Genomic DNA, 26,840 nt, shown 5'->3' with positions numbered 1-26,840 from the left:
TCCACACCTCCCATTCATTTTACAACACACCACACTCAATACTCTCAATTATTCAATAATTCCCCGCATATACACATATATCTTCACAATTCCTCAACCCAAATCAATAACAAATATACTCATATATATATATAGTTCCCATGCCACACATACTAACATACGCATTTAACCCTTTCATTCAACAATTACCAACAATAAATACTTCATTCCACTACATAGTTTTTGATTGCGGATGGCGGCTCATGGCGGTGAGCCAAAAATCCGCCATAAAGTTATAGCGGATGGCGTTGCGGAAAATGGCGGAAATGGCGGATTACCTAAAAAATACACATATATGTACAAAAAAATATGCAGAAAAATTGCAAATATAATAAACTATAAAATCTATCTATATAAGCAACTTTCTAGTCATAAAACATCCAATTAATATAGCAAATATAGTAGCAAATTTAACAAATAAACATAACATCAAGTTCAAATCATAAGTTCATAACTCAAAAGTCATAAGCAAGCCATAAAATAGAAGACACAACATAAAAACTATAGAACATCTAGATTCTAGCTCTCATCAAATTCATCCAAATTAACACGATTATTATCATGTCCCTCTGCCCCCTCATCATCATCTGATTCGGTATCATTGAATTGAATCTCCTCTTCTTGTTCTTCTTCATTTTCAGAATCCTCTTCATCTTCAAATTCTGGTTCTTCCTCTTCCACAATTACTGCCTTTCCTTTTCCTTTTTTTGAAGCCTTAGACCCACTTGGTCCACCTTTTGCACCACCTCTTGCAGTTGCAGGTTCTTTTCTTTTCCTATTTTGTTGTCTTCTAGTATTTGTTGTAGGATCATGTCCTCCCATTGCTTCAAAAACAAGGTTCCAACTCAAAATGTTGTCATCTTGATGAACGAAATCAGCATCATCATCCACACTATCATCTCGAAAGGTGGCAGTCCCAATTTCTCCCACTAACCACTCATTACACTCATCAATATCATTGAGTGCAATAGGGTCAACTTCATCTTTGAGGTTGTACCTCTCGATGAGTTGTTGGTTATACTTTATGAAGACCAAACTTTCCATCCTTTCATGATCAAGTCTATTTCTTTTCTTAGTATGAATGTGCTCAAATATACTCCAATTGCGCTCACATCCAGAAGCACTACAAGTCAAGCTCAAGATCTTGATAGCAAGGTCTCGCATGTTTGGAGCTTCATGCCCATATGTCCGCCACCAAAATGCTATAAAATTAAAATAAATTTGTCTAAGCCTTTAACCAAACTAAATTTATAAAGCTTTGTAAAATTTATAACAATCTTACCGGGTGAAATCTTTTTCCTTTGAGATTTTGCAAAATCTGATCCAAAAAGTCCATAGCCGGCCTTGTATAGTGCTTGCTCCTCCAATATCTTCTGTTGCACAGCTTGACTTGGCACCAATCTAGTGATGCACTCAAACCACCCCTTTGTAACTTCTAAATCCAGCTCAATCCGAGGGTTGTCATAAAACAACTCGGGATTTAGAAAATGACCGGTTGCATGCAATGGACGATGAAGTTGGCAATTCCATCTGTTGTCAATGATTTTAAAAACATCATTGTACTTGCTCTCATCATTAAGAAATGTTTTCATGATGCATTCCTTTGCCTTCTCCATTGCTTCATAAATATATCCCATTGGTGGCTTCTTCTCTCCATCAACAAGTCTAAGCACCCGAACAAGAGGGCCCATGATCTTAAGGGTGTACTTGACATGATTCCAAAAAGAGGGCATGATAACAATCTTTGTTGCCTCCCTCCCCTTTGCCTCCTTTGACAACTTATTCTTTGCCCATTCATCCGAGGTGAACATTCTTCTCAAATTTCCTTTCTCCTCATAAAGCCTTTCCAAAGAGAGAAATGAAGTGGCAAATCGGGTGACTGCATGCCTTACCAACTCCTTGCCATTTATGAAGTGTCTCAACATAGCTAACGTGCTAGAGTGACTATAGGTGAAGCTAACCAATGAAATGGCCCTTTTTATGGTTTTTTGAATTAATGGTAACTTCCCAATGTCCTCAAGCATCAAATCCAAACAGTGGGCAGCACAAGGAGTCCAAAACAAATTTGGCCTTTTCTCCATCAGCAACTTACCAGCAAGAACATAATTACTCCCATTATCAGTTGCAACTTGAACAACGTTGTGCTCACCAATTTCCTCGACAACATCATCAAGAAGCTCAAATAATTTCTCACCAGTCTTCACATAATCAGAAGCATCAATAGACTTCAAAAACATTGTCCCAGCTGGAGAGTTTACAAGAAAATTAATAATGCTCCTTTGCCTTTTATCCGTCCAAGCATCTGACATAATAGAGCAACCATACTTTTCCCATTGCTCTTTATGACCCTTCAACAATCCTTTGGTGTAATCCAACTCCTCATTAAGCAGTGGAACTCTTAGAGCATGATAACTGGGAGCAGGTAAATTGGGACCAAAGCTTCCAACAGCCCACAACATTTCTTGAAAACTCTTCAACTTTACCGGGTTCAATGGAATCCCAGCTTGGTAGAACCACCGTGCTATGTATCGATGAACTCTACGAACTGCTTCCTTATTACATGCTTCTTTGATGTTCTGCTGCCTCAATTTCTCTCTTTTGTTTCTTGCAATGGCAGTTTCAGGTTTTCTAACAAACAAGTCCATTGGACCTCTAGCACTACTTGCACCCCCTCTAACACTACTTGCACCCCTTCTAGCTGCTGCCATTGGAGCTGGATTATAAGGTTCATCAATCCCTTGAGCATCTTCCTCCGACAATCCAAACCCCAAACTCTCTAAGTCAAGTTCCCTAGCATTGACACTCTGTTCTTCGGTGCTTCCCGGGGTAGCACTTTGTCTTCCTCGATTTTTTTTTATGGTAATACTCCCATAATTCAGCAATAACATCTTTTGGAACCATTTTACATCCAGCAACGTTTCCAGGCTTGATCATTAAGTGCTCTTTTGCCCGTGTGATGCCTCCTTTCATAATTTTTCCACAAAAAGTACATACGGTGTCATTGGTATTTCCTTCTTCTACTGTACTAATATATTTCCAGCCTGGGTCAACTCTATTAGAGCGGACAGCTGCAGCGGGAGCAGGACCAACAGGGGCAGCACCAACAGTGGGACCAGCAGAGGCAGGGGTAGGAGCATTAGAATCAAGGGCTTGTCTAGAAGTGGACATTGTATACTGAATGCAAAAAAATGGAGGAGGAGAAGTTTAACACTGTCACTGATTATTGAGAAAGAATGGGTAGAAAGAATGGGCAGCAGGGAAGAGAGGAAAGAAAAAGATAGGAGCAGACTAGCAGAGAAGAAGGGGCACGAACCAGCAGTGTCAAAAGGTGATGAGCAGCAGTGTTGAGAGAACAGAGACGGGCGGCGCGTTGGGTGGCGCGTTGGGCGGCGCGACGGGCGGCGCGACTGAGGGCGGCTCGACGGACGGCGCGACTGAGGGCGGCGATGGATGAGGGCTGGTGAAGAACTCTGGTTCGCAGAGATGAGAGCACAGAGACGAAGAGAGGAAATTTTTTTTGAACAAGAGGCAGAGTAGGGAGTTATGAGTGAGGGGCTGAAAATTAGGGTTAGTGGTTAGTGGGATCTGACCTAGGTTTATTAAATTACCCTAACTACCCTCATTTTTTTCTGGAAAACCCAAAACAGCCCGCCATTTCCGCCATACGCATTGCGTCCCGCCATGGCGCCACCGCAATTGCGGCCGCCATGGCGCCCCCCGTTATAACCCCATCGCGGCGTCCGGTGAATGGCAGCAGGGTCAAAACCCGCCACGCCATACCGTTATGGCGCCGCCATAACCGCCATTTCAAAACACTGTTCCACTATCATGAATGGCTCAACATTTACATCAAGAATTGCTAATCTATATCAAGTACACGAATTCAACTTCCATCAAACTCAATCAAATTCATCATCAAACACCAACATCACACTTTCAACAAAATCATCAATCACTACTCATTCTTAATATCATTTAATAATTCCATCAAAGTTACTAAACATTAACATAACTACACATTTCAACTTATCCTATAGTCATCTAGCTTATGTTTTCACAAGACATTATATATTACATACGAGAAACCAAAACCATACATTGGCCAATTTTCGCACAATCCAAAACTCTTCAAAATAACAAATCCCTCTTTCTTGCTCCACTCCTCAAGTTACCAACAATCCAAGCATCCTATTAACACATTATAACTAATTTCACAAAATTACCAAAGTTACTAAATTGAACATCATAATTATAATGAACCATGAGGGTTAGAAGAGTTCTCACCTTCACCCACTGATCCTTGAGCAATACTCACAAGGAGTCAAGGCTAGTAAACCCCTAGAACATGAAAATTATCAAGGAATTGAGTTCTTCAAACCCAAACCAAATTTAACACACCAGCAGAAATGGAGTAAGGTAAACGCGAGTTACTTACAGTTTTGTTCCGACAGAATTAAAGAGCTCGATGAGCCTGACGCGTGGCCACAAACGGCATGCAATTCCGATCGCCAGAGCAAAAGTTATCCCACTTTAAAGGTCAGGTTTTTACGAAACCCTCTTCCCCTAACTCACTCTTTCATTTTAACGTGACTATTGCAGAAATGGAAAGAAGGAGATGCTGAAATGGATTTTATATAAGTGAGTATGGGGTTCGATTCACTCGGTTGAACCAGTTTTTGTTCGATTCGCTCATTTGGCTCATTTTGGGCTAATATTTTTAATATTAGTGTCTGATTTTTTGCATTAATTATTTTTTTACTCATTTTCACATTCTAAATTATTTGTTACACAAATCCAAACCGCCCCGGGTTGTCGTTTGTCGGTTTAATGCTGGTTCGCGATTTTTCGTAAAATTGCTATAATTTCACGCTCTCAACAAATTTCCGAGCGCCGTTTTCTCTATTAGTTCTTTAAATTAATATTCTAAATATTTTTAGCCATTTTCCGACAATTTAGAATATTTTTAATTTATGTTAATTATTTTTTTATCATATTAAAATGCCGGGTCTTACAAGATCAATAAATCATATTATAAAATAATAATAATAAATATAATACACAAAAATTATATATAATATTAAACAAAAAATTAATAAATAATACAAATAATAAATAATAATAAAAACTCATATAAAAAGAAATAATAAAAATTCTATAAATAATACAATAAGATATATAAAAAATAAGGTTGATAAAAAGAAAATAAATATTGAGTGTCAATAGTTAAAAACCTGTTAGTAAAACGCAAAAACTAAGAATGGTTGTTTCTTGCAAAGAAAAAGATTAGTCAAACCAAAAATAAAAATTTTAAAAAAATTGAATAATATTTTTTTTTAACGAATTTGCCAAACACACCTTTAATATTATAAGAAACTTGCACTAAAAACATACACAAATAATTAGTATTATAAAAAGGAGGTAAATTCATGATTTGTGTGTCTTTTTGTTGTTTGATATATTAACAATGAGTATAAAAATAATTTAGATAAAATGTTAAATTGTTAACAATAGACAGTGGTGCAAAGGGGACTGCTACCTGTTCTGGATATTTCAGTTTTCATGTGCCCAAAAAAAAAAGGTATCCATCTCAGTTGTTGGAATTATTTCACACAAGTAACTAATGAATCTGATTACAATGGATCACAACAAAGGGGTAGATCATCATCATCATATTGTTGATTTTTTTTTTATTTTGGTGTACTCATAGTGGATTAGTTGGTATTATACCCTTTCGGCCTTTTATTTTTCCTTTCATAAAAATGTTTAGGCGTTTAGCATATATGATCCGGGGCTTACAATACTTGTAATACATATTGGGCCATTTAATCTTTAAAATAATTTCAGAAACTTATCATAAGGCCCAAATAATATTAAACATAAGGGAACATAAGTTTAGAAACTTATTATAAGGCCCATACAAAAAAAATAATATTATAAGGCCCAAATGGTATTAAAAATAATGGAAACCCTATATTTCATCATTTATATTTTAAGAGATTCTTAGCCGCGTTGTCGCGGTTTTAGATATTCTCCAACGTTATTATGGTAGCATTTGGACTCATTTAATTTCTTGAGCTAAAACTAATTCAACTTAATCATCAATAGCAAGAAAATTAAAAATACAAAAAAATATAAGAGAAAAAAAAATTTAATGGAAAGAATATTTCACTACACAAGTATTTATTATAAATGACTCATATTTACAATTCAAATTCTCACTCCTATTTATAGTTATTCACTCTTTTAATGAACGGTTAGAATTAAATCTAATCAACTGTCTAATCGAATGTCCAAAACTTTTATTACAAAAATCTAATTTACTACATCTTTTTAAATATTTCTAAATTATTCTATACCCTCTTCGTATTTTTTACATATATTCACACTCTTTTAAAATTTTCTAGGGTCTTTTAAAACTTTTCGAGACATTTTAAAATGTTCCGAAATCGTGTAAAACAATCTCAAACACTCTTAAATATTATACAAATACCGTTAAATGATTAAATATAACATCTTAAAATTTGTCGTGACAACATGATCATATACAAAGGTTAATTTATGAGGGTCTGAAATAAGTGAAAAGATATTAAAAATGGCATGGTTTGGAGTTTGAAACCTTGAATTATACCGGTGCACCAAAAATGGAGAAAATGACAAAGAAATAGAAATGATAGGAGTGTGAAGGTGAAAATGTGTCATGTAATGTAAGCATCAATGTGTAATATGTACGTGACTGGCCCTAGCAGTATATATATGACTATGAAACACCAACAGAACGGATATGCATTGTTCTGAAATCTGAACAATGATCATGCCATCAGATTTTTCATTTTACCAAACCCCACCCCCTAACCAGAATAAATTAATAAATAAAAAGTGATAGGCTTTGGCAGGTTTTCATGTGATTGCACAATCATAGAGTGTGAAAAGATCGTACCATATTGTTGAGCAAGAGAGATTCATTATGTTCTTTCTCTTTCGCAGACACAGGGACAGATAGGAATGTGCCATTGTATGGTGGGACTCCTCTGATCACAATACAACAAGAACCCAAAAAAAGCACCTTACCCTTCATTCTCACTTTCCTCACTCACTCTCTTCGTTAAAACCAAAAACAATATATTTATTCAACCACCAAATTACTATATGCTAACTTAACTAGAGATCTTGAATTTAAATTTTATGATTATGCAACTATGTTAAAACTTGAAATGAAAATTTGCCACCCAAAATAGCCTCATCCAACTGGAATACGATTGATTGGCTCTAATAACAAAAATTATCAGTAAAAAAAAAATATGATGTACACATCAAAATTAATTATTAAATTAATTTAGTAGCTGACTTTTTATATACGCAATTTATTTGTAAAAGAAATGAAAAAAACCCAAAATCCACAGCTGTAAATGCATGTCCTGTAGTGATGATAGCCAGTGACTAACATTCTGATGAAATTAGTGGGTTTTTGGTGTTTCAAGGTTCTACTTGTCTTATACATTATCGTACTAGAGGTTGTGAGGGTTATTCTAAAATTCTAAAGCTTAGGCTTATTATTATGGTTCTTGTTGTTGTAGCATGCAGCAATTATTATATAATGTTAGCTTGTTGTTGGGGTAAGGGGTAAGGGGTAAGGGGGCTCGTCACCCAAAGGGAGAGTGTGTTTCCCTTTTCGGCCTTCCTCCTTTTTCTTGCTTATTATCTGCATTTTCTCATTTGTCTTTCTATGTTCCATCACTTCAAAACTTGCAAAACATTAATATAAATAAAATATATTTTGCTTCCTCTACTTTCTCCTCATCCTTCTTCTCTTTTATTCTCTGAAATCATACCCAACTAACACTCTAGCTTTCTCCACTCGCTCTCATCAAAGGCAAATGGGGTGTGATCATTGTGGTCAAAGACTAAGCTTTCTTAGGTTCTCTCTTCTCTTTCTCATAGTTTCAAGCTGGAGTCACCATGGATTTGTTGCTGAAGGTACATACATACATACATACATACATACATACATACATACATACATGCATGCATGCATACATTCACATCACATGAGTATAGTTTTGGAAGCTTCTAATAGAAACCATCTAACCAGCAATTTACCTTGTGTTTTTGTTCTTAAAAGGAAGAAAGAGTCTAAAACAGAAGGGTTCTCAAGAGGTAGTGAGTGAAGATGATAAGATGATGATGAGAGCACAGATAGGGTCAAGGCCACCAAGGTGTGAGAAAAGGTGCAGGTCATGTGCACACTGTGAGGCTATTCAGGTTCCTACAAATCCACAAGCTAAGAATTCAAAGCTTAAAACAATTGCTTATGCAAGTGGTGAAGACAATTCCAACTACAAGCCCATGAGTTGGAAGTGCAAATGTGGCAACCTCATTTTCAACCCCTGATGCTGCCTCATTTTACAATTTAGTAATCAATTTGTCAACTCTGTATATGAATTACACACTGCCAAGTGATTCTTTCTTCTTTTTTTGGAGCCTTTATTTTTGTTTTTATTAGTGTCTTTTTCTCTCTGAGGAAAATCTGTTTTTTCTTTTTTTTTTTTTTGTATGCTAACATCATAATTAAGCCCAGGAAATAATCCTTCATTTCTTTCATGGCAAATATTTAGTTTGTAATCACCTGAGGATGCTAATGCTGATCATTCTCCGACATGCACTGTTCTAGTTGGCTTAATGTAATGATTCTGTTGGTTGCTCTAAATTAAGTGAACCTTTTTGTCATAAGAATCTCAACCTGTTAAGTGTTAAGAGCAACATGGTTGCTGTGTTCTGTCCATTTCTAAAATTTTGGGGTGCTTGTAATTACACATTTTCTTCTTATTTTTTTACTTTACCTACTCCATTCTTTGCTAAAATATATAAAATATTCGATATATGCATGCCACACAATAATAAAAAAAAATGGTTATTATTAAAAGATTTGACATATTTATCTGAATATATTTAAATGAATCTCCTAACGTTTTATAGTACTATCTTGATGTATTCATGAAAATAACCTTGTCAAAAAGAATGGCTAACACATGAATAAATATCCGTGCCCCTCTTCAGACTTCACTACTAACATTTTAGTGAGGATGGGGAGAAGACTTAGATACAAGATTTGGGTACAAGTTGAAAAGGATTTCACCAAACATGGCCCCAGGCCCTGTTTGGTTTGCCTCAAGGATCCTACACGTAAGCATGAGGATCGATCTTTTATTTTGTTTTATTTTATTTAAAATGTCATGCTGTAATATCTTATCATAACTTTGGTGCTTTTGATTGTGACATGCTTTGGTCAGTACCTTGTGCTAGAGCCAAAACTTGAAACAAACAAATTGCAATCGATGGAAGCAACAAGATATAAATTGACATGATAACTTTTGATTGTCCTCTTAAATTTGGTTCGCAATATCCCTACCAAAGTGAAAGAGATTGATTACTTATTACTTATTAGAGTTGTCTTGAGCCATTATTAGGTTGCTTCCATTTAGATTTTTCTTCTCCTCTGTCCCTTGCTCCTTAATTGGAGTGAACAATCTAGAATTCTAGATGGCTACCTCCAACATCCACAACATTTTTTTAACCAAACTTTACTTTTAAGTTCTATATATATTTCCACTATTATTAAAGTCAAATTGGACTAATGAATTTAAGTAACAGAGTTGTAACTTTTGTGAATGCTTGGAGAAGTGTAATTTTTCTAAATGGATACGTTGCATTTGAGTCTCCATTCTTTGTGCTGCACAACTGGAGCATCACTTTAGATAATGTGTGGTCAAATGGCAATAGGCACTGATAACTAGTCACTGAAGGGATGCAGTGAAACTCCTTGAAGCAACCTAAGACTAGTGATATACATACACGGCCAAATATTTTTTCCAATGTCACAAGAAAAATGCAAATGCCTGCTGTTTATTTTCCAATAACGTGCCGTTGAACTCTCGTGTCCGTGAATACAGGGGAAATGGTTAGTTGGAAGGAAACTATAGTTTTTATTTATTTATTTCTATTTCAATGTGACAACACAATAAACTAGTCACATGATGTAACTCAATTCCCATATTGAACCTGTGGATTGGTATATCAAATAGTGAGGAATGCAGGGTCACAGCTTCTGTTTTGAGTAAAGTAAGAATATGTGTAGCGTTCACTACTTCCACACATTTCCATTTCTCATTTTTGGTGCTGAAAAGATGGAACACAACGGAAATCTTATACTAAGATGTTTAATAGCTTCAAACTTGTGATTTGTATAATTTATTTCTCTCTCCTATGCAAAATATAACTCTGTTAGTTTTGGAACAAAAGAAATAATTTAATAATATACTTCAGAATAATAGGTTTCATGATGTCAATTGAAGTCGGGATTGATTGATTTGCACAGCCAAGCTTTGCATAAATAAGCTGCAAACAGTGTTGTCTTTAAAAAATCCATTTGTCCTGAAGCAAATTTTTAACGCCTCATATTACATGCATAGCTTCTGTACTATGAGCATATAACTCAATGAAAAAGCAGATTGTGAATCTAAATGGTTATACATTACAGCCGTGAGTTATTATGTAGCTATAAATCTGCACATATTTTGAAATCTTAATCTTGGGTTTAGCATACTAAAAGTGACTAGCAGTGATGAAGAGACTTTAAGAAAATGACTAGAGGAAGAAGAGAACCTTTGCGATAAAAGTGGATGGAGATAGAACCAAAACAAGTTATAGTGTGATTTTTTAGACTAAGCGATAAGCAAGAATGGAAACAGAATATATGGATCAGTGAGATTAGATGAAACAACACAATGGATGTCACGTGAGGGAGGAGGGAGAGCCTCCCATGCACATGAATATGAAGTATGAACATGAACATCCTAAACTCAAAAAGAAAAGAAAAGAGAAGAGAAGAGAGATGATACTATAATATAAAGAAAGAAAGAAGAGAATGTTTTGTGCAAAGGTGAAGACAGAAACAAAGTGAAAAAGCTTAAAGGGGACCACTGGAAGAAAAGAAAAAAGGGGGTTCAGGATTCTGATTCCAATCCGTCTCCACGTCCATGGGGATGACCCTTCGTCAAGTTTTTTTGTGCTGTAAATATCAGGAACACGGTTGTGAAGTTGCCCCATCCCTGTGGCATGGACAAAATGTACTGCTCTCAACTACACAGCAGTCATACTTTAGTTGCCATCTGATGTTGATGGCCATGGCCATGGGGGCCAGTACCTCACACCACACGATCCTATAACGCCCTTTTGTCAGGGCATTTTCATTTTTTATTCTCATGCATTTTCATTTTTGAATAATACCAACATGGGGCCTGTGATCCTTGCCTGCCAGTGTGACAAGACCCCTTTACTCAATAATTAAGGCCCCCCGCCCGAGATCATCCAAACAACTACTGTCCTAGAAAACTTGCACCTCGTTTTCTATCTCAAATATATATTATGGAGAGAGTTGCTAGCCCACTTCAACATAATTAATTCAGGTGAACGCAAAATGTGATACATAAACTACACAGGTTTCAATGACATCGAACCAGAAATATTCACAAGGGGCTTGCTTCGGATAGCAAAGAGCACGCATACATTGGAATGAACTACTAAACTAAGCTGATATAGTTTGGGGCATGTAAAGCACAAGTATCCACTAGAAAACATCAAGTATCACATTCAGAAGGCCCAATATAAACCTACTCGGCACAGCAAGATTAATTTATTTTCATAGGGTTGACCCAACGGTCGGAGGTCATGATTCCAACAAGGTAACCTAAGTTTTAAACCAAGTGATTGAAGCACTTGGTAGTCACTGATATCTCAAGCTTGGAGAGAGTAATCTGAATCTGTTAGGAAGATACAGGGTAGATGTGTTAGGAAGGGGTAGATGAAATTGTAAATGTTTCCATTGGTGGTGTTATTGCTTCTCAGTCAGATGAGATTATTGTATATGGCTCTCGCTGCATTGGGCTGGGCCTTCCCAGCCTAACTTCAACCAAAAAAGTTTTAAACAAAGTGATGTCGCAGTCCAACTAAAAAAAAAGTGAAGTCTCAGCCACGAAAACAAGTGAAGGAATTTGGGATGAGGCTCCAAGCTCCTAAATTCAACCATAAAATCAGGGATAAAGCCATAACAGAGTTCAAGAGAAGATTCAAACCCTGACCAAAAAGAAAAACTTCAAACCAATATTCTAGGCACACGAAGATTTGGTTTAGTGGTGGACATGTTGGCCTCTGATGATGTTCACCTGGGTTCCAATTCTTGGAGCTGGTAGACAAGAAGATCCATGCATTAAAGCAAGTCAAAGTAGATACACCACACCAACGGGTGCTAGCAATTGCTTCACCAGATCATCTATATATAAACTCCACAAGATGATTGCAGTAGCAGCCTAGCAGGTTCCAGACTGCAGACTCCAATCAAACCACTGTTTAACAAGCTCGCAAAATTCTACTAGCCAAAGTGACTAACTGCAGGAACCTGGTGAGTGTGGCAAATCATGTAATGGCTTGCAGTTTTGACATATGGAATTGTAAACCAAGGATAAAACTAACTCGAAACAGCATAACATCCTACTCCTCATCATTATTCCTTCTTGACTGGATTTTGACTTTGGAAAACCTGATTTTGTTTTGGTGTAAAAAGATGCATGCTATGAGCAAAGGTCCTGGAGTCCTCGTTAGAACTGGTATCAATGGTAGAGAGAAGAATATATGATTGTCTATAAAAATTGGGCATTTCTTCTAAAAGTAACAAGAACCCTAAATTGAATTATGAGAGTTCAGAGAATCCCCGAGCCCTCAATCTCTCCCCAAAAGACTAACCAAATGGCAAGACCCTACCCTCTTTAAATTATTCCCTCATACTATTTCGTGACTAATTAACTGTAACTATTCCCCTTACTAATGGTATCCTAACAATACTCATTATCATGAAGGACTTCACTCGGGCATAGTTAGTAATAGTGATTATGTGATATACAACCATAGAAGCCACAACAAAACGGTTAGTTGAACAGAGTAAGAAGTTACCTTCAAAACGAGACATAGCAGACCAAATTTACTTACTGGAAGCCACAATAAATGGTTTTTATTTATTTATTTATTTTTAACACTTATGGAAGCCACAAGAAACAATTTAGCAGGCCTAATACATTTCTTGTCACATTTGCACTGATTTATTGGTGAATTTTATATAGAACCATGTCTAATCCGACTAGTTAAATTGGTCATGTATTTTTCAATTGAACATATGAATGTAAGGTAAGACTTCAGGCTGATTCTTCTCACTTATGATACATAAATAAAGTAAAAACGGTAGACAAAAGCTGGCATATCACCATATTCAACAACTCAAACAAGAAACAACCAAGCAAATTGAAGGTTGTCGATAGCATACAACCATATGCTTTATTCAACTATCATCGTCTAGTTCAGTATTCTGAGAGCAAAATGCATTAATACAAGAAACACAATATGTAGTTGGCATACGTGTTAAGATTAACAATGAACAAAAACAATAAAACAAAACTAGAAAATGAGTATGAGCATAAGTGTTCATTCCAATATGACAAAGTAATATAGGTACGTGCCAAGAAATGTAAGCAATCCTAGAAAGGTATTATTATACATAACCATTTAAGAGCATGTTTCATCCTAAATTACCTATTGTGATTCTCGAAACGAGTCTGGAAGGGCGCCAAAAACCTGGGTGATCATCGATTATTTATATGGTTGAGCAGCACACATATTTAGCTATCTCCGAAGGGATGTTATCCAGGTCCAATTCATTCAGCTCGCTATATATGAATCCAATTAAGTCATGAACTTCCCTGATAATCAGTGCTGTGCCCATTGAATCTCTTTGATGTTGATACCTTCCTTCACCATTTCGTAAAGTGGACTCATCTCCCTCAACTTCTCCACCTGCTTAACCGTGAGTTCAACCGCCCTATCAATTTCCTTCTCTGTGGTGAACCTCCCAATCCCAAACCTAATGGAAGTGTGAGCCATGTCCTCATCCACACCCAATGCTCTCAACACATAAGAAGGCTCCAAGCTTGCACTGGTACAGGCACTGCCACTAGATACAGCAACCTCCTTCAACCCCATAAGAAGACTCTCCCCTTCAACATAAGCGAAGGACAAGTTCAAATTCCCAGCATAGCGCCTCTCCATGCTTCCATTCACCACAACCCCATCAATCCTGTCTCTAATCCCATTAAGCAACCGCTCCTGCAACATGGAAACCCTCCTCTCATCATACTGCATCTCCTTCATTGCCAACTCACAAGCTGCACCCATCCCCACGGCCAAAGGGGTAGGCACAGTTCCACTCCTAATCCCTCTCTCTTGTCCACCACCGTTCATCTGAGGCTCGACACGAATCCTCGGCCGCCTCCTAAGATACAAAGCCCCAACACCTTTAGGTCCATAAATCTTATGTCCACTCAGAGACATCAAACTCACATTCCACTTTTCAACATCAATAGGAATCTTCCCCAAAGCCTGAGCTGCATCAGTGTGAAAAGGAACATTGAATTCCTTGCAAATCTTCCCAATTTCCTCAACAGGTTGAACCACCCCAATCTCGTTATTGACAGCCATCACAGAAACAAGACCTGTATCAGGCCTAATAGCAGCCCTAAGCTTCTCCAAATCAACCAAACCATCAGACTCAACGGGAAGATAAGTGACATCAAAACCCTCCTGCTGAAGGTAGCGGCAAGAATCAAGAACACACTTGTGCTCCGTCTGGGTGGTAATCACGTGCTTCTTCTTCTCCCTGTAGAAATGCATCACACCCTTAATGGAGATGTTGTTGGATTCAGTTGCCCCTGAGGTAAAGACTATTTCTTTGGGGGAAGCGCCTACAAGGGCCGCAACCTGAGACCGTGCTCGCTCAACAGCCTCATCCGATTCCCAACCGTAGAAGTGTGTTCGAGAGTGAGGGTTTCCGTAGCGAGAAAGGAAGAAGGGGAGCATGGCGTCCAGCACGCGAGGGTCCACCGGTGAGGTCGCTTGCACGTCCAGGTAAAGCGGTCTACCGGAGATTTTCACCCCTTTCATCGTGATTCCCGCGGCGTCTTCATAGGGTTGGGACGAGTCCGCCGCCGCTGCTGTCGCAGTTGAAAGCGGTTGGCTGCGGAAGAGGATGCGGGCGGATCTTGTGAGGTGGTGACGGAGATTAGAAGCAAGTAGCTTCGAGGTCATTGGATCAGTGAGTCTGAACGTACCTTGCTTACTGGTTTGGTAAAGAAAGAGAGAGAATTTGAAAGGGAAATAGATAGAAACTGAGCAGTGATAAACCTAATTCAGGATTTTGCTTTCAAGGAGGAACAAATGCCCATCATGTCTATCAAACAGTAGCTTGCACCGCTCACAGGCGCGTTGCATCTACGACTCCCAAGCCGCGATTTGCCTCACTAGTCACTTTTACTGCTTATTCTTTTACTTTTCACAATTTTTTTTATTATAATTAATTAATTATTCACATGGAACTTTTTATTTTTAATATTAGAGTGGTAGTAGTGTTTTTTTAAATTGTGGATTGTTGGGATATTATACTCAAATGTGGAATAGTATAATTATAAAAGCGAAAATCGGACCGTCCGATTTATTAGAAGTACAGAAATCGGACTGTCTGATTTCTAGAGATCCACAAATCGGACCGTCCGATTTGTGTTAAAAAAATTAAAAAATTTAATGTACAGAAATCGAAGCCTCCGATTTGTGTACTTTACACGGTTTTAAAAAATACCAAAAATTACAATATTAAAGTATATCACCACTTCTACTTCCATAACAAAAAAAATTAGCCACATATTTATTGATAATTGTTGAATATTCTATGTAATTAAATTATAATATTATATTTTTTTAAACACATTTAACTATTTAAGTTCACTTAAATATAATTACTTCTCCACATATTTAATTTTATTGTATGCATTTTTATTTATTAATATAAAAATTATTTAAAATATTGTATATAATTAAAAATAATTTATATTTTAATATAAATATCAAATTTATACTATAATGTATTTACAAAACTATATGTCGTATCTCTATGTTTAAAAATAAAATTTACTGATATCATTTTCCTGTGTTATCCTTCCTACTTCTTAACAGTAGTTGATGGGGCAGAGAAAAATTGAAAAAAAGGGGTGAGCGTATGACTTGAACTCTCAGATATGAAGTCTGAGATACACGCGCACATTCCTAATTTTGGGGAATCTGACGGTGGAAGGGTTTTATGGTAAGGTTTATGAGAAGCCACGTGTTTGGTTTTATTCCACCATGGGTTTTGTTCACGTAGTGCTTAAATTAAATTAAATGGCGGTGCTCCTAACATTTTCAAAAGACGGCGTCGTTTTACCTTTTTCATTTTCTCTCTCTTTAGTTTTGATGGACTACTTTTGAAGTTAGTGGGAAAAACAGTTAAAAATAAACTAAACTAGTTTCAACTTGCAAGGCTATATATAAATGAGTGTGAGGTCTTGTTGCCATTGCCATTACCATCTCTGCAAATAGATCTTGTCCACACTACATCGGTATCAGATCCAAAAGCATTCAATTCATCTGAGGGAAACTCCAAAAGCCTCTTTCTTATAGGTAAGTATGTCTTTTTGTGACTTATTATGGTTTCTGTTGTTATTGCGATGCTTCTTCAGTTTGCCATTTCTTTTCCATAAACAAGTTTAGATCTCTGTGAATGTCTTAAACTTTGAGCATGCCTTCCTTTAGCATTTCATTATGTGAGTCTCTCGCTCAATTCAATGTTCATATATACTGCTGTATTATGATTTCTCGAACTGAGTTGGCTCCTCAATACGCATATGCTGCTCTTTCCATTGTTCTCTGCTACTGATTTCAGATTTGAACTTTAAATCATGAATTGATATATCCCATTCTTACACTGGTAAATGTTCTAACCTCGCGTATGTGATCTTGATTTTGGTAATAAAATATCTTTTTTACTGGTAAGCTTAAGCTATTTGTAGTTGTAGATCGGCCTGCATACTATATTCTAAATGTGAATCTTTTAATTTGTTGTTACTCTTGGTTCGTTCTAATCAGTTATTTATCTTCACCTCTGATCAGGCTTCCGAGAAAATATTAAAGAAGGTGAAATTTGGAGGCTCGTCATTCAGGACTATTCGGCATGTTCAGGTCATCTCAGAGGAGCCCGAGATCCAAGGGCTTCAAGGTGAAGCATGCTGTACAAATATGTGTTGTGCTAGCCCTTTGCATCTGGCTGGTTTATCAATTCGGACCCAGCCGCCACAAGGAAGCATCTATTAGCACTGAGGTTGTCAAGTTAGGGAGGAAGGACCTCACCCCTAATGTGGAGCAACCTTCTGTTGTAGATGCAAGGCACAGAGAGGAAGAGGATGAAGAAATCAAGCATGAAGAGCAAAAAAAACCAGATGATGTTAATGGTGTGGAAGATGAAAGCATGAAGCAGAATAACAATGAAGACAATTTTGAGCACGCACAGGATTCAGCAGATCAAGGGACTGAAGAGAGATCCGAAAATGCTATGATGGAAAAGGAAAATGAGGATCATGACGATAAGGTAAACAAGGAGAGTGATACTGAAACGAAGGAGAGTGAGGGTAACAAAACTGAGGGGGAGGACAAAGAAAATAAAGAGAACAATGAGCAAGAGAAAGAAGAGAACAAAACTGAAGGGGAGGACAAAGAAAATGGAGAGAAGAGTGAGGAAAAGAATCAACAAGAGAATGAAGATAATAAAACTGAGGCGGAGGACAAAGAAAATGGAGGGAAAAGTGAGGAAAAGAATCAGCAAGGGAATGAAGATAGCAAAACTGAGGCGGAGGACAAAGTAAATGCAGAGAAAAGTGAGGAAAAGAATCAGCAAGAGAGCAACGATAACAAAACTGAGGGAGAGGGCAAAGAAAGTGGAGAGAAAAATGAAGAACAGAATCAACAAGGAAATGAAGAGACAAAGACAGACAATAAGGAGAATGAAGATACCAACCAAGACAGAAGTGAAGCTAAAGATGGAGAGAAAGATAGCAAAGAAGAAGACAAGGAGGAAAGCAAAGCAACAGAAAATGAAAAAGACAATGAAAAGATTGAGGAGGTGGCTTCATCTGAGGAAAGTGAGGAAAAGAATCAGCAAGAGAGCAACGATAACAAAACTGAGGGAGAGGGCAAAGAAAGTGGAGAGAAAAATGAGGAACAGAATCAACAAGGAAATGAAGAGACAAAGACAGACAATAAGGAGAATGAAGATACCAACCAAGACAGAAGTGAAGCTAAAGATGGAGAGAAAGATAGCAAAGAAGAAGACAAGGAGGAAAGCAAAGCAACAGAAAATGAAAAAGACAATGAAAAGATTGAGGAGGTGGCTTCATCTGAAGGTAGGCTGCAAGATGGGGATAATGCCTCCACTGCTGAAAACAAAGAAAACAATGAGTCAATCCCAAATGTAACAGAATCAGTGAATGACTCTACTGTCAAAACAACCAACCAAGAAAACAGTAGCGAGAATCAGGCTGAGACAGAAAATGATTCACAGAAGAGTTCCAATACTGCTGGGTCAGATGAGCAGCAGCAGAATAATCCCTCAGGAGACAATGCAAACACCGACGTGGAGGAAACCAGCCAGACAAATTCCGAAGATTCTAAGTCAGATGCGTCGAGGCAACAAGCTGATTCCGCTTCAACAGATTCATCAGGAACTCATGAGACCAATGCGGCCAACGGCGAATACAAGGACACATCCGGAAGTTCTGCTGAGGGTGAAAACCACGGCAACAATTCCAGCCAAGAAGGGGTAACTGTGAACAAAGATGCTGGCCAAGACCAAGAGGTTCAGCTTACTTCCACTGATGCTTCATCCGAAGAGAAGAAGGATGAATCCTCCAGGTCAGAGAATAGCGCAGAATCCGGGGAGAATGACAACATCAGTTCTGCTCAGACCAACACAAACGGTGACAACAGAAGTGCTAATGATGACACAAATGCTAACCAAACCAACTCCTCCGAACAAAACACAGAGGGATCAACAAATTCCGAAAGTAGTAACAATGCTGGGCAGAATAACTCAGATGGCAATGAAAACGGAGGTGATAGTCATGATGTGCCAGTAAATACTTCTGATTCTTCCAGTTCTGAGAAGAAAGACGCATCCTCTGAGAATAATAGTGCTGACAGAATCAAGGTTGAGAATGAGAACAATGTTGAGGAGAAGAAGAGTGAAAATGAAGAAGGAACTCAACAGGAATCAGGGGAATCACAAAAAGAGAAAGATGAGTCAGCAAACACAGATGATCATGGCAACTCTCAGCAGAATGATCAAGGCAACTCTGATTCTTCAAACTCTCAGAGCGCGGCATAGATATGGGAACCATTCCAGGAACAAATACAGAAATAAGGGAGGTATGATGTCACTGCTGCAAAATGGTAATTTAAATAAATGAATTGTATCCTCTGCTTTCTTCTTGTAATCCTAGTAATTCTTTTGATTTCCTTACGTGACCAATATGTATCAAATTTTTGTTTTCTATATTTGATCATTGCTAATTGCAATTTGCATTGGCAAGATTGTCCACAGAAGATATCAATTTGCTTTATTTCTGCTGCTTCAAAATATGTAGTCTATGAGTATGAACTCTTTCAGCTTTTTTCACCTTACAAAAAGGAAACACTAAACAACATTCTTATCTCACGAGGCATTGGTATTACTATTACTAGACAGCGATCTTAAACCCGAAGTAACAACAACCAGTGACTTTATGAATGGGTCCGAGCATAATTGGTATTGAAGACTAGCACATAGCAACTAGCAAGATATTATCTCTAAGTAGAACAAAAAAGATGTGACAGGATTTTTCTTTCAACTTAATCTTTTTCACTTGAAAATTAAACCAAACATACCCGAATTTGATTGTAAAGACCACTTAATAGCTTAGACAGTTGGCCTTTCACTACCTTGATGGCTACTCGGCAGCTAACATAACATAAAACGACAATTTAGCTATAATAGCTAATGCAGGCTAAAACGGCAAGTCGCTTTCTCAACATCTTATACTTTCACGAAGAAAATTCATTTGTGCAATGTTCCGGTCAGATTTTTTTATAAGCTTTTTTTGTTATATCATTTACATTATATTTTAAGTACTTCCAAAATATTAGCAGATTCATTGAAGAAGCTAAAATTGAGGCAGAATGAATTGACCAAGTAGTGAGAGAAAAAGTACAAAGTATGGTACCCGTTTTATTATGTTTCAATTTCAACAAATTAAACCAAACAAATTGAATTAAATAAGAAAGACCATATAGTCAAGTGCTAGTTGTAGATAACAGTTCCATAAAATAATACGAAACTACCATCAGTGTTTTCCTTGAAACGTTGACAAGAAATAGGCTATTGCCTGCTGCCTTCAAATACCTCACTCGGTTGTCGAAATCCAATAATCGAATGCTCCTCCTAGTGGTGGTCCTTAACCTCGAAAAGCCCATTTGGACCTGTTTATCACAGAAGAATCACTTCTACAATAAGAAACTATAGATAATTGAATGGTCCTATTCTATTGTTCAAAACACCACATGCACACAACTGGCTAAACTTCAATCAATGGTAACAAAAGCATAAAAGTGTACTTTAAGGCATTGAAACATGATGATCTCTCAAAGTTCCATATGTAAATCACATCTAAATCTAAGTGAATAATATGATAACTTCGAGTTATATTCAATTTGAAGACTCAAATTGACCCCTAAAATTACAATTGACTCAATTTAGTCTCCAAAATTTACAATAGTAACTCACGTTAGTCCCTAAGTTGATTTCTGTAAATGGCGTGTTGATTTTGCATGTTAACTTGTTAAGATTTGGACTCCTCACTTAGATTCTATGTGACTAAGACATACTAGACCTCCTAGAAGTTTAATTGGCTCCACAACATCCTCGTGAAGACGAAAATAACAAGTTCAATTTAAAAATTTTACGGCTTTGGATGCAACAATCAAGGTTTTGAAACTCTGATAAATCTTGATCACATAGAACCTGGGTGAGAAATCCAAATTACAAGAAGTTAATGTACCAAATCAACACCATTAACCAAATCAACACCATTAACGGAGATTAGCTCAAGGCTTAATGTGAGTTACGATTATAACTTTCGGGGTCCAATTTGAGTCCATTGAAATTTTAAAAGTCAAATTGAATCCGATTTCAAATTTCATGGGTCAAATTGAGTATTAACTCGATAACTTCACATTATTATATGCAGCTTTCTTCTTTGTTCTACATCTGATTGAGAAGGCTGCTTTTACGTTTCATGAATATTAAATTTCTTAAAAGAAGAGCTACAATTTTATGATAAAAAGGAAAGACTTTTTGCAGAAGTTGCTGAACAAAGTCCAATTGCCAAAACTAAACAATTCCAAATTCCAATAAATGATTTTTGCGGAAGTTGCTTAGAGAACATATATACATAGACACACGGATTAAAGCATTCTATGAGAGAGATATACCCCATGGAAATTCCTTGTTGCGGATATGCAAATATGGGTATGGCTGCATAAGAAAAGAGAATAAAGAAATTAGAGATAGAAAGAAATGGATATTCTTATGAATTATGATGAATGTGTTAAAACAAATTTGAGATGTAACTAACAAGCTAATAAAAACAAATAATAGAATGCAGTAAACGTAAATTTTCAGACAAACCATACACAGACTTTGACCTAAAATTGAGATTTATTATAATCATCATAGATAAAAAAACGTCTTTATCCTTCAAAACTTAAACTCCTAGACCATAAGCCGTCTTGATTTTCAATCTTATGGTCAATTTCTTAATAGAAAGTAGAACTCAATAAGAAACACAAATATCCCCCTTTTGGATTTTAGTACAATGAAACAATATGATCATGGTATGTCGTATAATTTCAGAGGGTGACTGAACTCATGCCAAATTGAACTTAACACTCATAAAAAAACAGGTAATAACATGTGATGAGTGGAAAGCAAAAACTTACAGGAGGTTCTTCATGGTGCGGGTGGCCTTTTGAAAGAATATAAAAAGCTAAACCTGAGCATGTAGCCATGCCTAGATACGTAATCTTCTCCCACTTGGCCGTCTCATCTGAAACAAATCACAGCAGAAAAACAATAACCAAAGCAAATCATTTTAACGAAAAAAGAAAATATAATTCATAGAAATTATTCATGAGAGCTAAATTGGATTTGGACTGAAAACTATATAATATTGTGCCTATTTTGTAAGGTGAATGTTACATTGATTCTGCAGTCTAAAATGTTATTATATAAAAGCACGTTGAGGTTAGGTTAGCTTCAGTATCGAATTCAGCAACAGAATAAATACAATGTAATTTCCACAAGGAGAGTACATAAAATGTTCTGGCGATCCAGATTTGAGAGAAAAACGAGATGCATGCAGAAACTAAAACCGGACGCACGAGAAGATTACAGGAACGTATAAACAATCCAATCTTATTGTTGAGAGAAAGAGAGAGAGAGAACAAACATGCATCATCGTGATGAGGAGAAGAAGAGAAATTTCGCTTGGGAGGGGGTGTGGCACGAGGGCTTCCTCGTAAGGCAGTTCTAAGAGTGGACCGCGCGAGGGTGCTTGCCATTGCTCAATCAATGCCAATGTTACCGAAACAGAAATCTTGTTATGCGTTTTAAACTTGTCAGTAATGGAGGCCGTAGGAACAGGGAAAGCCCTGTAAATATGGACAAAGTTTCAGAGCAGAATACGTCAAATAAGGATTGCATTTTTATGTTATCGTTATAAACATTTTCGAATTTTTTTTTTAAAATTTTAAGTTAAATTTTAGTTTATTAAAAATAATTGAACACGCATCCAGCATATTATTTCCTAATTCCTGTATCTACTTACATCATTTCCTAATCTCAATGCCTTCTTTGAGAGAGGGAAAAAAAAAAAGTAAAATTTAAATTTTGAGAACAATTTTAATATACAGTATATCTAATATTCTAATGACATAAAATAATTATTTTTTTATTAATTACGTAAATAATCATCTAAAAAAATAATTATTTAATAATATAAAATATTTTATAATGTTAATATATTAAAGTTAAACTCTATATATATATATATGTGGTCTAAAAATTCGCTTTGTATTTTTAATATGGAAGGTAGAAGACTAGAAGGTGATGTTTTTAAATAAGGTGGAAAGTTTATGTGTTTTTTATTTATATGGATATCATAAATCTGACTCTCAGATTTGTGGTATTTTAATTTTATTTTTTTTTTGATAACCACAAATTTAAAAGTTAGATTTGTGATTTTAAAATTTTTTTTTTTAAATGCAAATATGAGGGTCAGATTTAATTTTTTTTATTTTAAATTTTTTTGAATATACAAATCTGACCCTTAGATTTCTCTACTTTCCCAAATTTAAGGGTTCTATTTATTACTTAAAATTTTAAAAAAATTTAATCCATATAAAAAACACACTAATTATCCGTAACGATGAATTATACACAATTTTTTTCCATATGAAAAAAAAAATAGCCCTAAAAATTTTGTTAGAAATTAGAGAGTAAGAGATGCATCTTGATTCTTGGGAAGGTAGGTGAAACACTTAAACTTCTAACACATAATCGAAGCTGCTTCATCGCAGGAGCAACACACTGTGCAACGCATGATTTAGCAATCACAAAATAGACAACAATTTTAGCTAAGAGCCACATTCAAATCATTGAAGTTTAGTACTGGAACAGACCAAGCCCAATAGATTGGACAACTAAGTAAACAAGAGCATACAAAAATTAAAAGACAAGGTAACAAAACAAGACTCTATTGAGAAAAGAAATACATTGAACTTCAAATTCCAAATCAATAGTCCTCTCCATCTTCTCCTTCATCGTCTTCTGCAGCCTCTGCACCAACCTCCTCATAGTCCTTCTCAAGAGCAGCAAGATCTTCACGAGCCTCAGAGAACTCACCCTCCTCCATCCCCTCACCAACGTACCAGTGAACAAAGGCCCTCTTCGCATACATAAGATCAAATTTGTGGTCAATGCGGGAGAAAACCTCAGCAACACTGGTGGAGTTTGAGATCATGCAAACAGCCCTCTGCACCTTGGCAAGATCACCTCCTGGAACAACAGTTGGAGGTTGATAGTTGATTCCGCACTTGAATCCAGTGGGACACCAGTCAACAAATTGAATAGTGCGCTTGGTCTTAATAGTTGCCACAGCTGCATTGACATCTTTAGGCACCACATCACCTCTGTACATGAGACAGCAAGCCATATATTTTCCATGGCGTGGATCACACTTTGCCATCATAGAAGATGGCTCGAATGCACTATTGGTGATTTCTGCAACTGATAGCTGCTCATGGTATGCCTTCTCGGCTGAAATCACAGGTGCATATGATGAAAGCATAAAATGGATCCTGGGGTATGGAACCAAATTAGTCTGGAATTCAGTAACATCAACATTCAAGGCACCATCAAACCTCAAAGAAGCAGTCAGTGATGATATCACCTGAAAATATTATTAATGTAAAGAGAAAGTCAGAGTATGATCTCATTTAAATAACCAATTAAGCGGAATTTCTTCAAATGTGTTAACAACATCATACTTGAGAAACTAGGCGATTAAGGTTTGTGTAGGTTGGTCGTTCAATGTCAAGAGAACGCCTGCAAATATCATAGATTGCTTCGTTGTCAAGCAGCACAGCAACATCAGTATGCTCCAAAAGGGAATGGGTTGAAAGGACACTGTTGTAGGGCTCAACAACAGATGTCGAAACCTGTGGGGAGGGATACACAGTGAAACCAAGCTTGGACTTCTTGCCATAGTCCACTGAAAGCCTCTCTAGAAGAAGGGATCCAAGACCTGAACCTGTACCCCCACCCACAGCATTCATCACAAGGAAACCTTGGAGACCAGTGCAGTTGTCTGCAAGCTTTCTGATACGGTCCAAGCACAGATCAACAATCTCTTTCCCAACTGAATTTAAAAAGACAGTGGTATTAGCATGAAACTAGATTTAAATACAGAAAATGCACAGGTTGTTGAGGCATTACTGGTATAGTGGCCACGAGCAAAGTTGTTTGCTGCATCCTCCTTTCCGCTAATGAGCTGCTCAGGATGGAACAGTTGGCGGTATGTGCCAGTCCTCACTTCATCAATGACAGTGGGCTCAAGATCTACAAAAACTGCACGAGGTACATGCTTTCCAGCTCCAGTTTCGCTGAAGAAGGTGTTGAAAGCATCATCACCTCCCCCAACGGTCTTGTCACTCGGCATCTGGCCATCAGGCTAAAAGACCACACAAGAAAAATGATCAAGATCCAATTAATTTAAAAGAAAACGTGAGGATAGAAATTAATTGTTCCCGGTATTCAAAGAAAAACAATGCTGATAGAATCTTCGTGTTAGCACGGCACGTCGAGACCAAGTGACTAACTATACAACCACTCATTCTAATTGAAGAATGTTAAAAGTTATGGATGTTTTATTTATTTAGATCAAAGTGGATCCAGATCCACTACATTTTTGTCAATAACCAATACATAATTCATTGATATAGTAAAGGCAATACTCTTGTACTCCTAAGTAAAGCAATATTTCAAAAAATTGTGGCAAACGTAGCAGAAATCCAGGCCTTGTTAAATTTACATTCCAGATCTATCTACTAAAAACAGCACTACTAAACGCATTATGTGAGAAACAAAATTATATACTCTAGATCTACACTGTAAAATTAGTTATACTCGGCAAGATTAAAGAAGATTCAAATGTCTTAAATCTTGACTTGAAGTTTGAAAGATCTAGATGGAAGAAAGAAACAAATGACAGCAAATGTTGAAGATCCAGCAATCCACGCAAAATACAGTGAAAGTAAACCCACAGCGATCTATGAACTATGAAGTAAGGAAGCAAAAGACAAAAACAGTGAAGGAAAATGGTGGTATGGTTATGGAGGAAAATACCTGAATGCCGTGTTCGAGGCAGTAGAGCTCCCAGCAAGCATTTCCGACCTGGATACCGGCCTGACCAATGTGGATCGAAATGCACTCTCTCATTTTCGCAGTTGAATCACACAACGAATAAGGAGATCTAAATCTAAATCTAAGTCGAAGGGAGAAGAAGAAGAGCGGCGTGTATTAAGACGCCTCTCTGTTGCTGAAAGTGTGCTTGAGGCTCTTGGGGTTCTCTCTTTTTATATAGCGGTTGGGGAAGAGTGCCGTCCCTGTGACTGTGAGGCATATTTTCATTTTAAAATAATTTAACCGCGGTTAACGTTTTTTGAATTTCTTCTCATTACACCGGGGTTACCTTTGTGCCGCTAGCACTGACCCAAGTTTATATTGGGCTGCTTTTGCTGCTTTGCCATCTGACCATTACATTACACTTTACAGGTTGTTCTATTCTACACACTGAATATTTTCTTTTCTTTTTTTTCTTTTGTTGTTTTTTTTTTAACTTCATTAATTAAAAACAAAAATTCAAGACACAATCAGTTTAGTAATAGTGTAATACAATGCAATATAAAGTATAGGAAAATTTTCAAATGATCCAGTCGCCTTTACTGGCACTTTGTTATACCATGTTGCAGTACCATTGAGATATATAGTTAAAAATGTTGACGGTGTAGATTTATTGTGGGCTAGAATCATAGAAGAACGGTGTAGGCTCTTCCCTAGACCTGTTCAAAGCTTGACCTGAAAAGCAACAGGGGTATTGACATTGAGGGCAGATGGCGTGTGTTGTCAATTTATAGAACCGCAGCTGTTAACTCAGCTCACAAGTGGAGCCGTTGGAGTGAGTTGGGTTTTT

General features: G+C 36.9%; 6 protein-coding genes across 6 annotated transcripts; 2 read left to right on the top strand and 4 right to left on the bottom strand.

Moving 5' to 3' along the window:
* Positions 1–240: 240 nt before the first annotated feature.
* On the bottom strand, positions 241–3,108 carry LOC148563276 (uncharacterized). Its single transcript, XM_088486706.1, has 3 exons — positions 1,322–3,108; positions 765–1,241; positions 241–317 (listed from the first exon to the last, which is right to left on the bottom strand). Exons 1-3 carry the CDS (start codon positions 2,925–2,927, stop codon positions 241–243), a joined length of 2,160 nt encoding a protein of 719 aa, XP_088342832.1. The 5' UTR covers positions 2,928–3,108.
* A 4,586-nt stretch (positions 3,109–7,694) lies between these two features.
* Positions 7,695–8,661, top strand: LOC107641654 (EPIDERMAL PATTERNING FACTOR-like protein 2). Its single transcript, XM_016345134.3, has 2 exons — positions 7,695–8,013; positions 8,159–8,661. The coding sequence occupies exons 1-2, from the start codon at positions 7,914–7,916 to the stop codon at positions 8,425–8,427; spliced, it is 369 nt and encodes a 122-aa protein (XP_016200620.1). The 5' UTR covers positions 7,695–7,913; the 3' UTR covers positions 8,428–8,661.
* Positions 8,662–13,383: 4,722 nt separating this feature from the next.
* On the bottom strand, positions 13,384–15,397 carry NFS1 (nitrogen fixation S (NIFS)-like 1). Its single transcript, XM_088487864.1, has one exon. The coding sequence runs from the start codon at positions 15,220–15,222 to the stop codon at positions 13,849–13,851; it is 1,374 nt and encodes a 457-aa protein (XP_088343990.1). The 5' UTR covers positions 15,223–15,397; the 3' UTR covers positions 13,384–13,848.
* Positions 15,398–16,460: 1,063 nt separating this feature from the next.
* LOC107642664 (uncharacterized) lies at positions 16,461–19,594 on the top strand. Its single transcript, XM_088488810.1, has 2 exons — positions 16,461–16,626; positions 17,116–19,594. The coding sequence occupies exon 2, from the start codon at positions 17,177–17,179 to the stop codon at positions 19,379–19,381; it is 2,205 nt and encodes a 734-aa protein (XP_088344936.1). The 5' UTR covers positions 16,461–16,626; positions 17,116–17,176; the 3' UTR covers positions 19,382–19,594.
* A 617-nt stretch (positions 19,595–20,211) lies between these two features.
* Positions 20,212–22,752, bottom strand: LOC107642671 (cytochrome c oxidase subunit 6a, mitochondrial-like). Its single transcript, XM_016346093.3, has 4 exons — positions 22,539–22,752; positions 22,030–22,136; positions 21,523–21,565; positions 20,212–20,511 (listed from the first exon to the last, which is right to left on the bottom strand). Exons 1-4 carry the CDS (start codon positions 22,648–22,650, stop codon positions 20,474–20,476), a joined length of 300 nt encoding a protein of 99 aa, XP_016201579.1. The 5' UTR covers positions 22,651–22,752; the 3' UTR covers positions 20,212–20,473.
* A 966-nt stretch (positions 22,753–23,718) lies between these two features.
* LOC107642666 (tubulin alpha-2 chain) lies at positions 23,719–26,343 on the bottom strand. Its single transcript, XM_016346088.3, has 4 exons — positions 25,994–26,343; positions 25,085–25,319; positions 24,637–25,007; positions 23,719–24,539 (listed from the first exon to the last, which is right to left on the bottom strand). Exons 1-4 carry the CDS (start codon positions 26,084–26,086, stop codon positions 23,883–23,885), a joined length of 1,356 nt encoding a protein of 451 aa, XP_016201574.1. The 5' UTR covers positions 26,087–26,343; the 3' UTR covers positions 23,719–23,882.
* Between the last annotated feature and the right edge of the window lie 497 nt (positions 26,344–26,840).

The sequence above is a fragment of the Arachis ipaensis genome, chromosome B5 (genome assembly GCF_059453495.1).
Source record: "Arachis ipaensis isolate K30076 ecotype BB chromosome B5, ASM5945349v1, whole genome shotgun sequence".
Taxonomy (NCBI): domain Eukaryota; kingdom Viridiplantae; phylum Streptophyta; class Magnoliopsida; order Fabales; family Fabaceae; genus Arachis; species Arachis ipaensis.
Note: the sequence above shows the minus strand (reverse complement) of the source record. Positions and strands in the feature narration are given on the sequence as shown.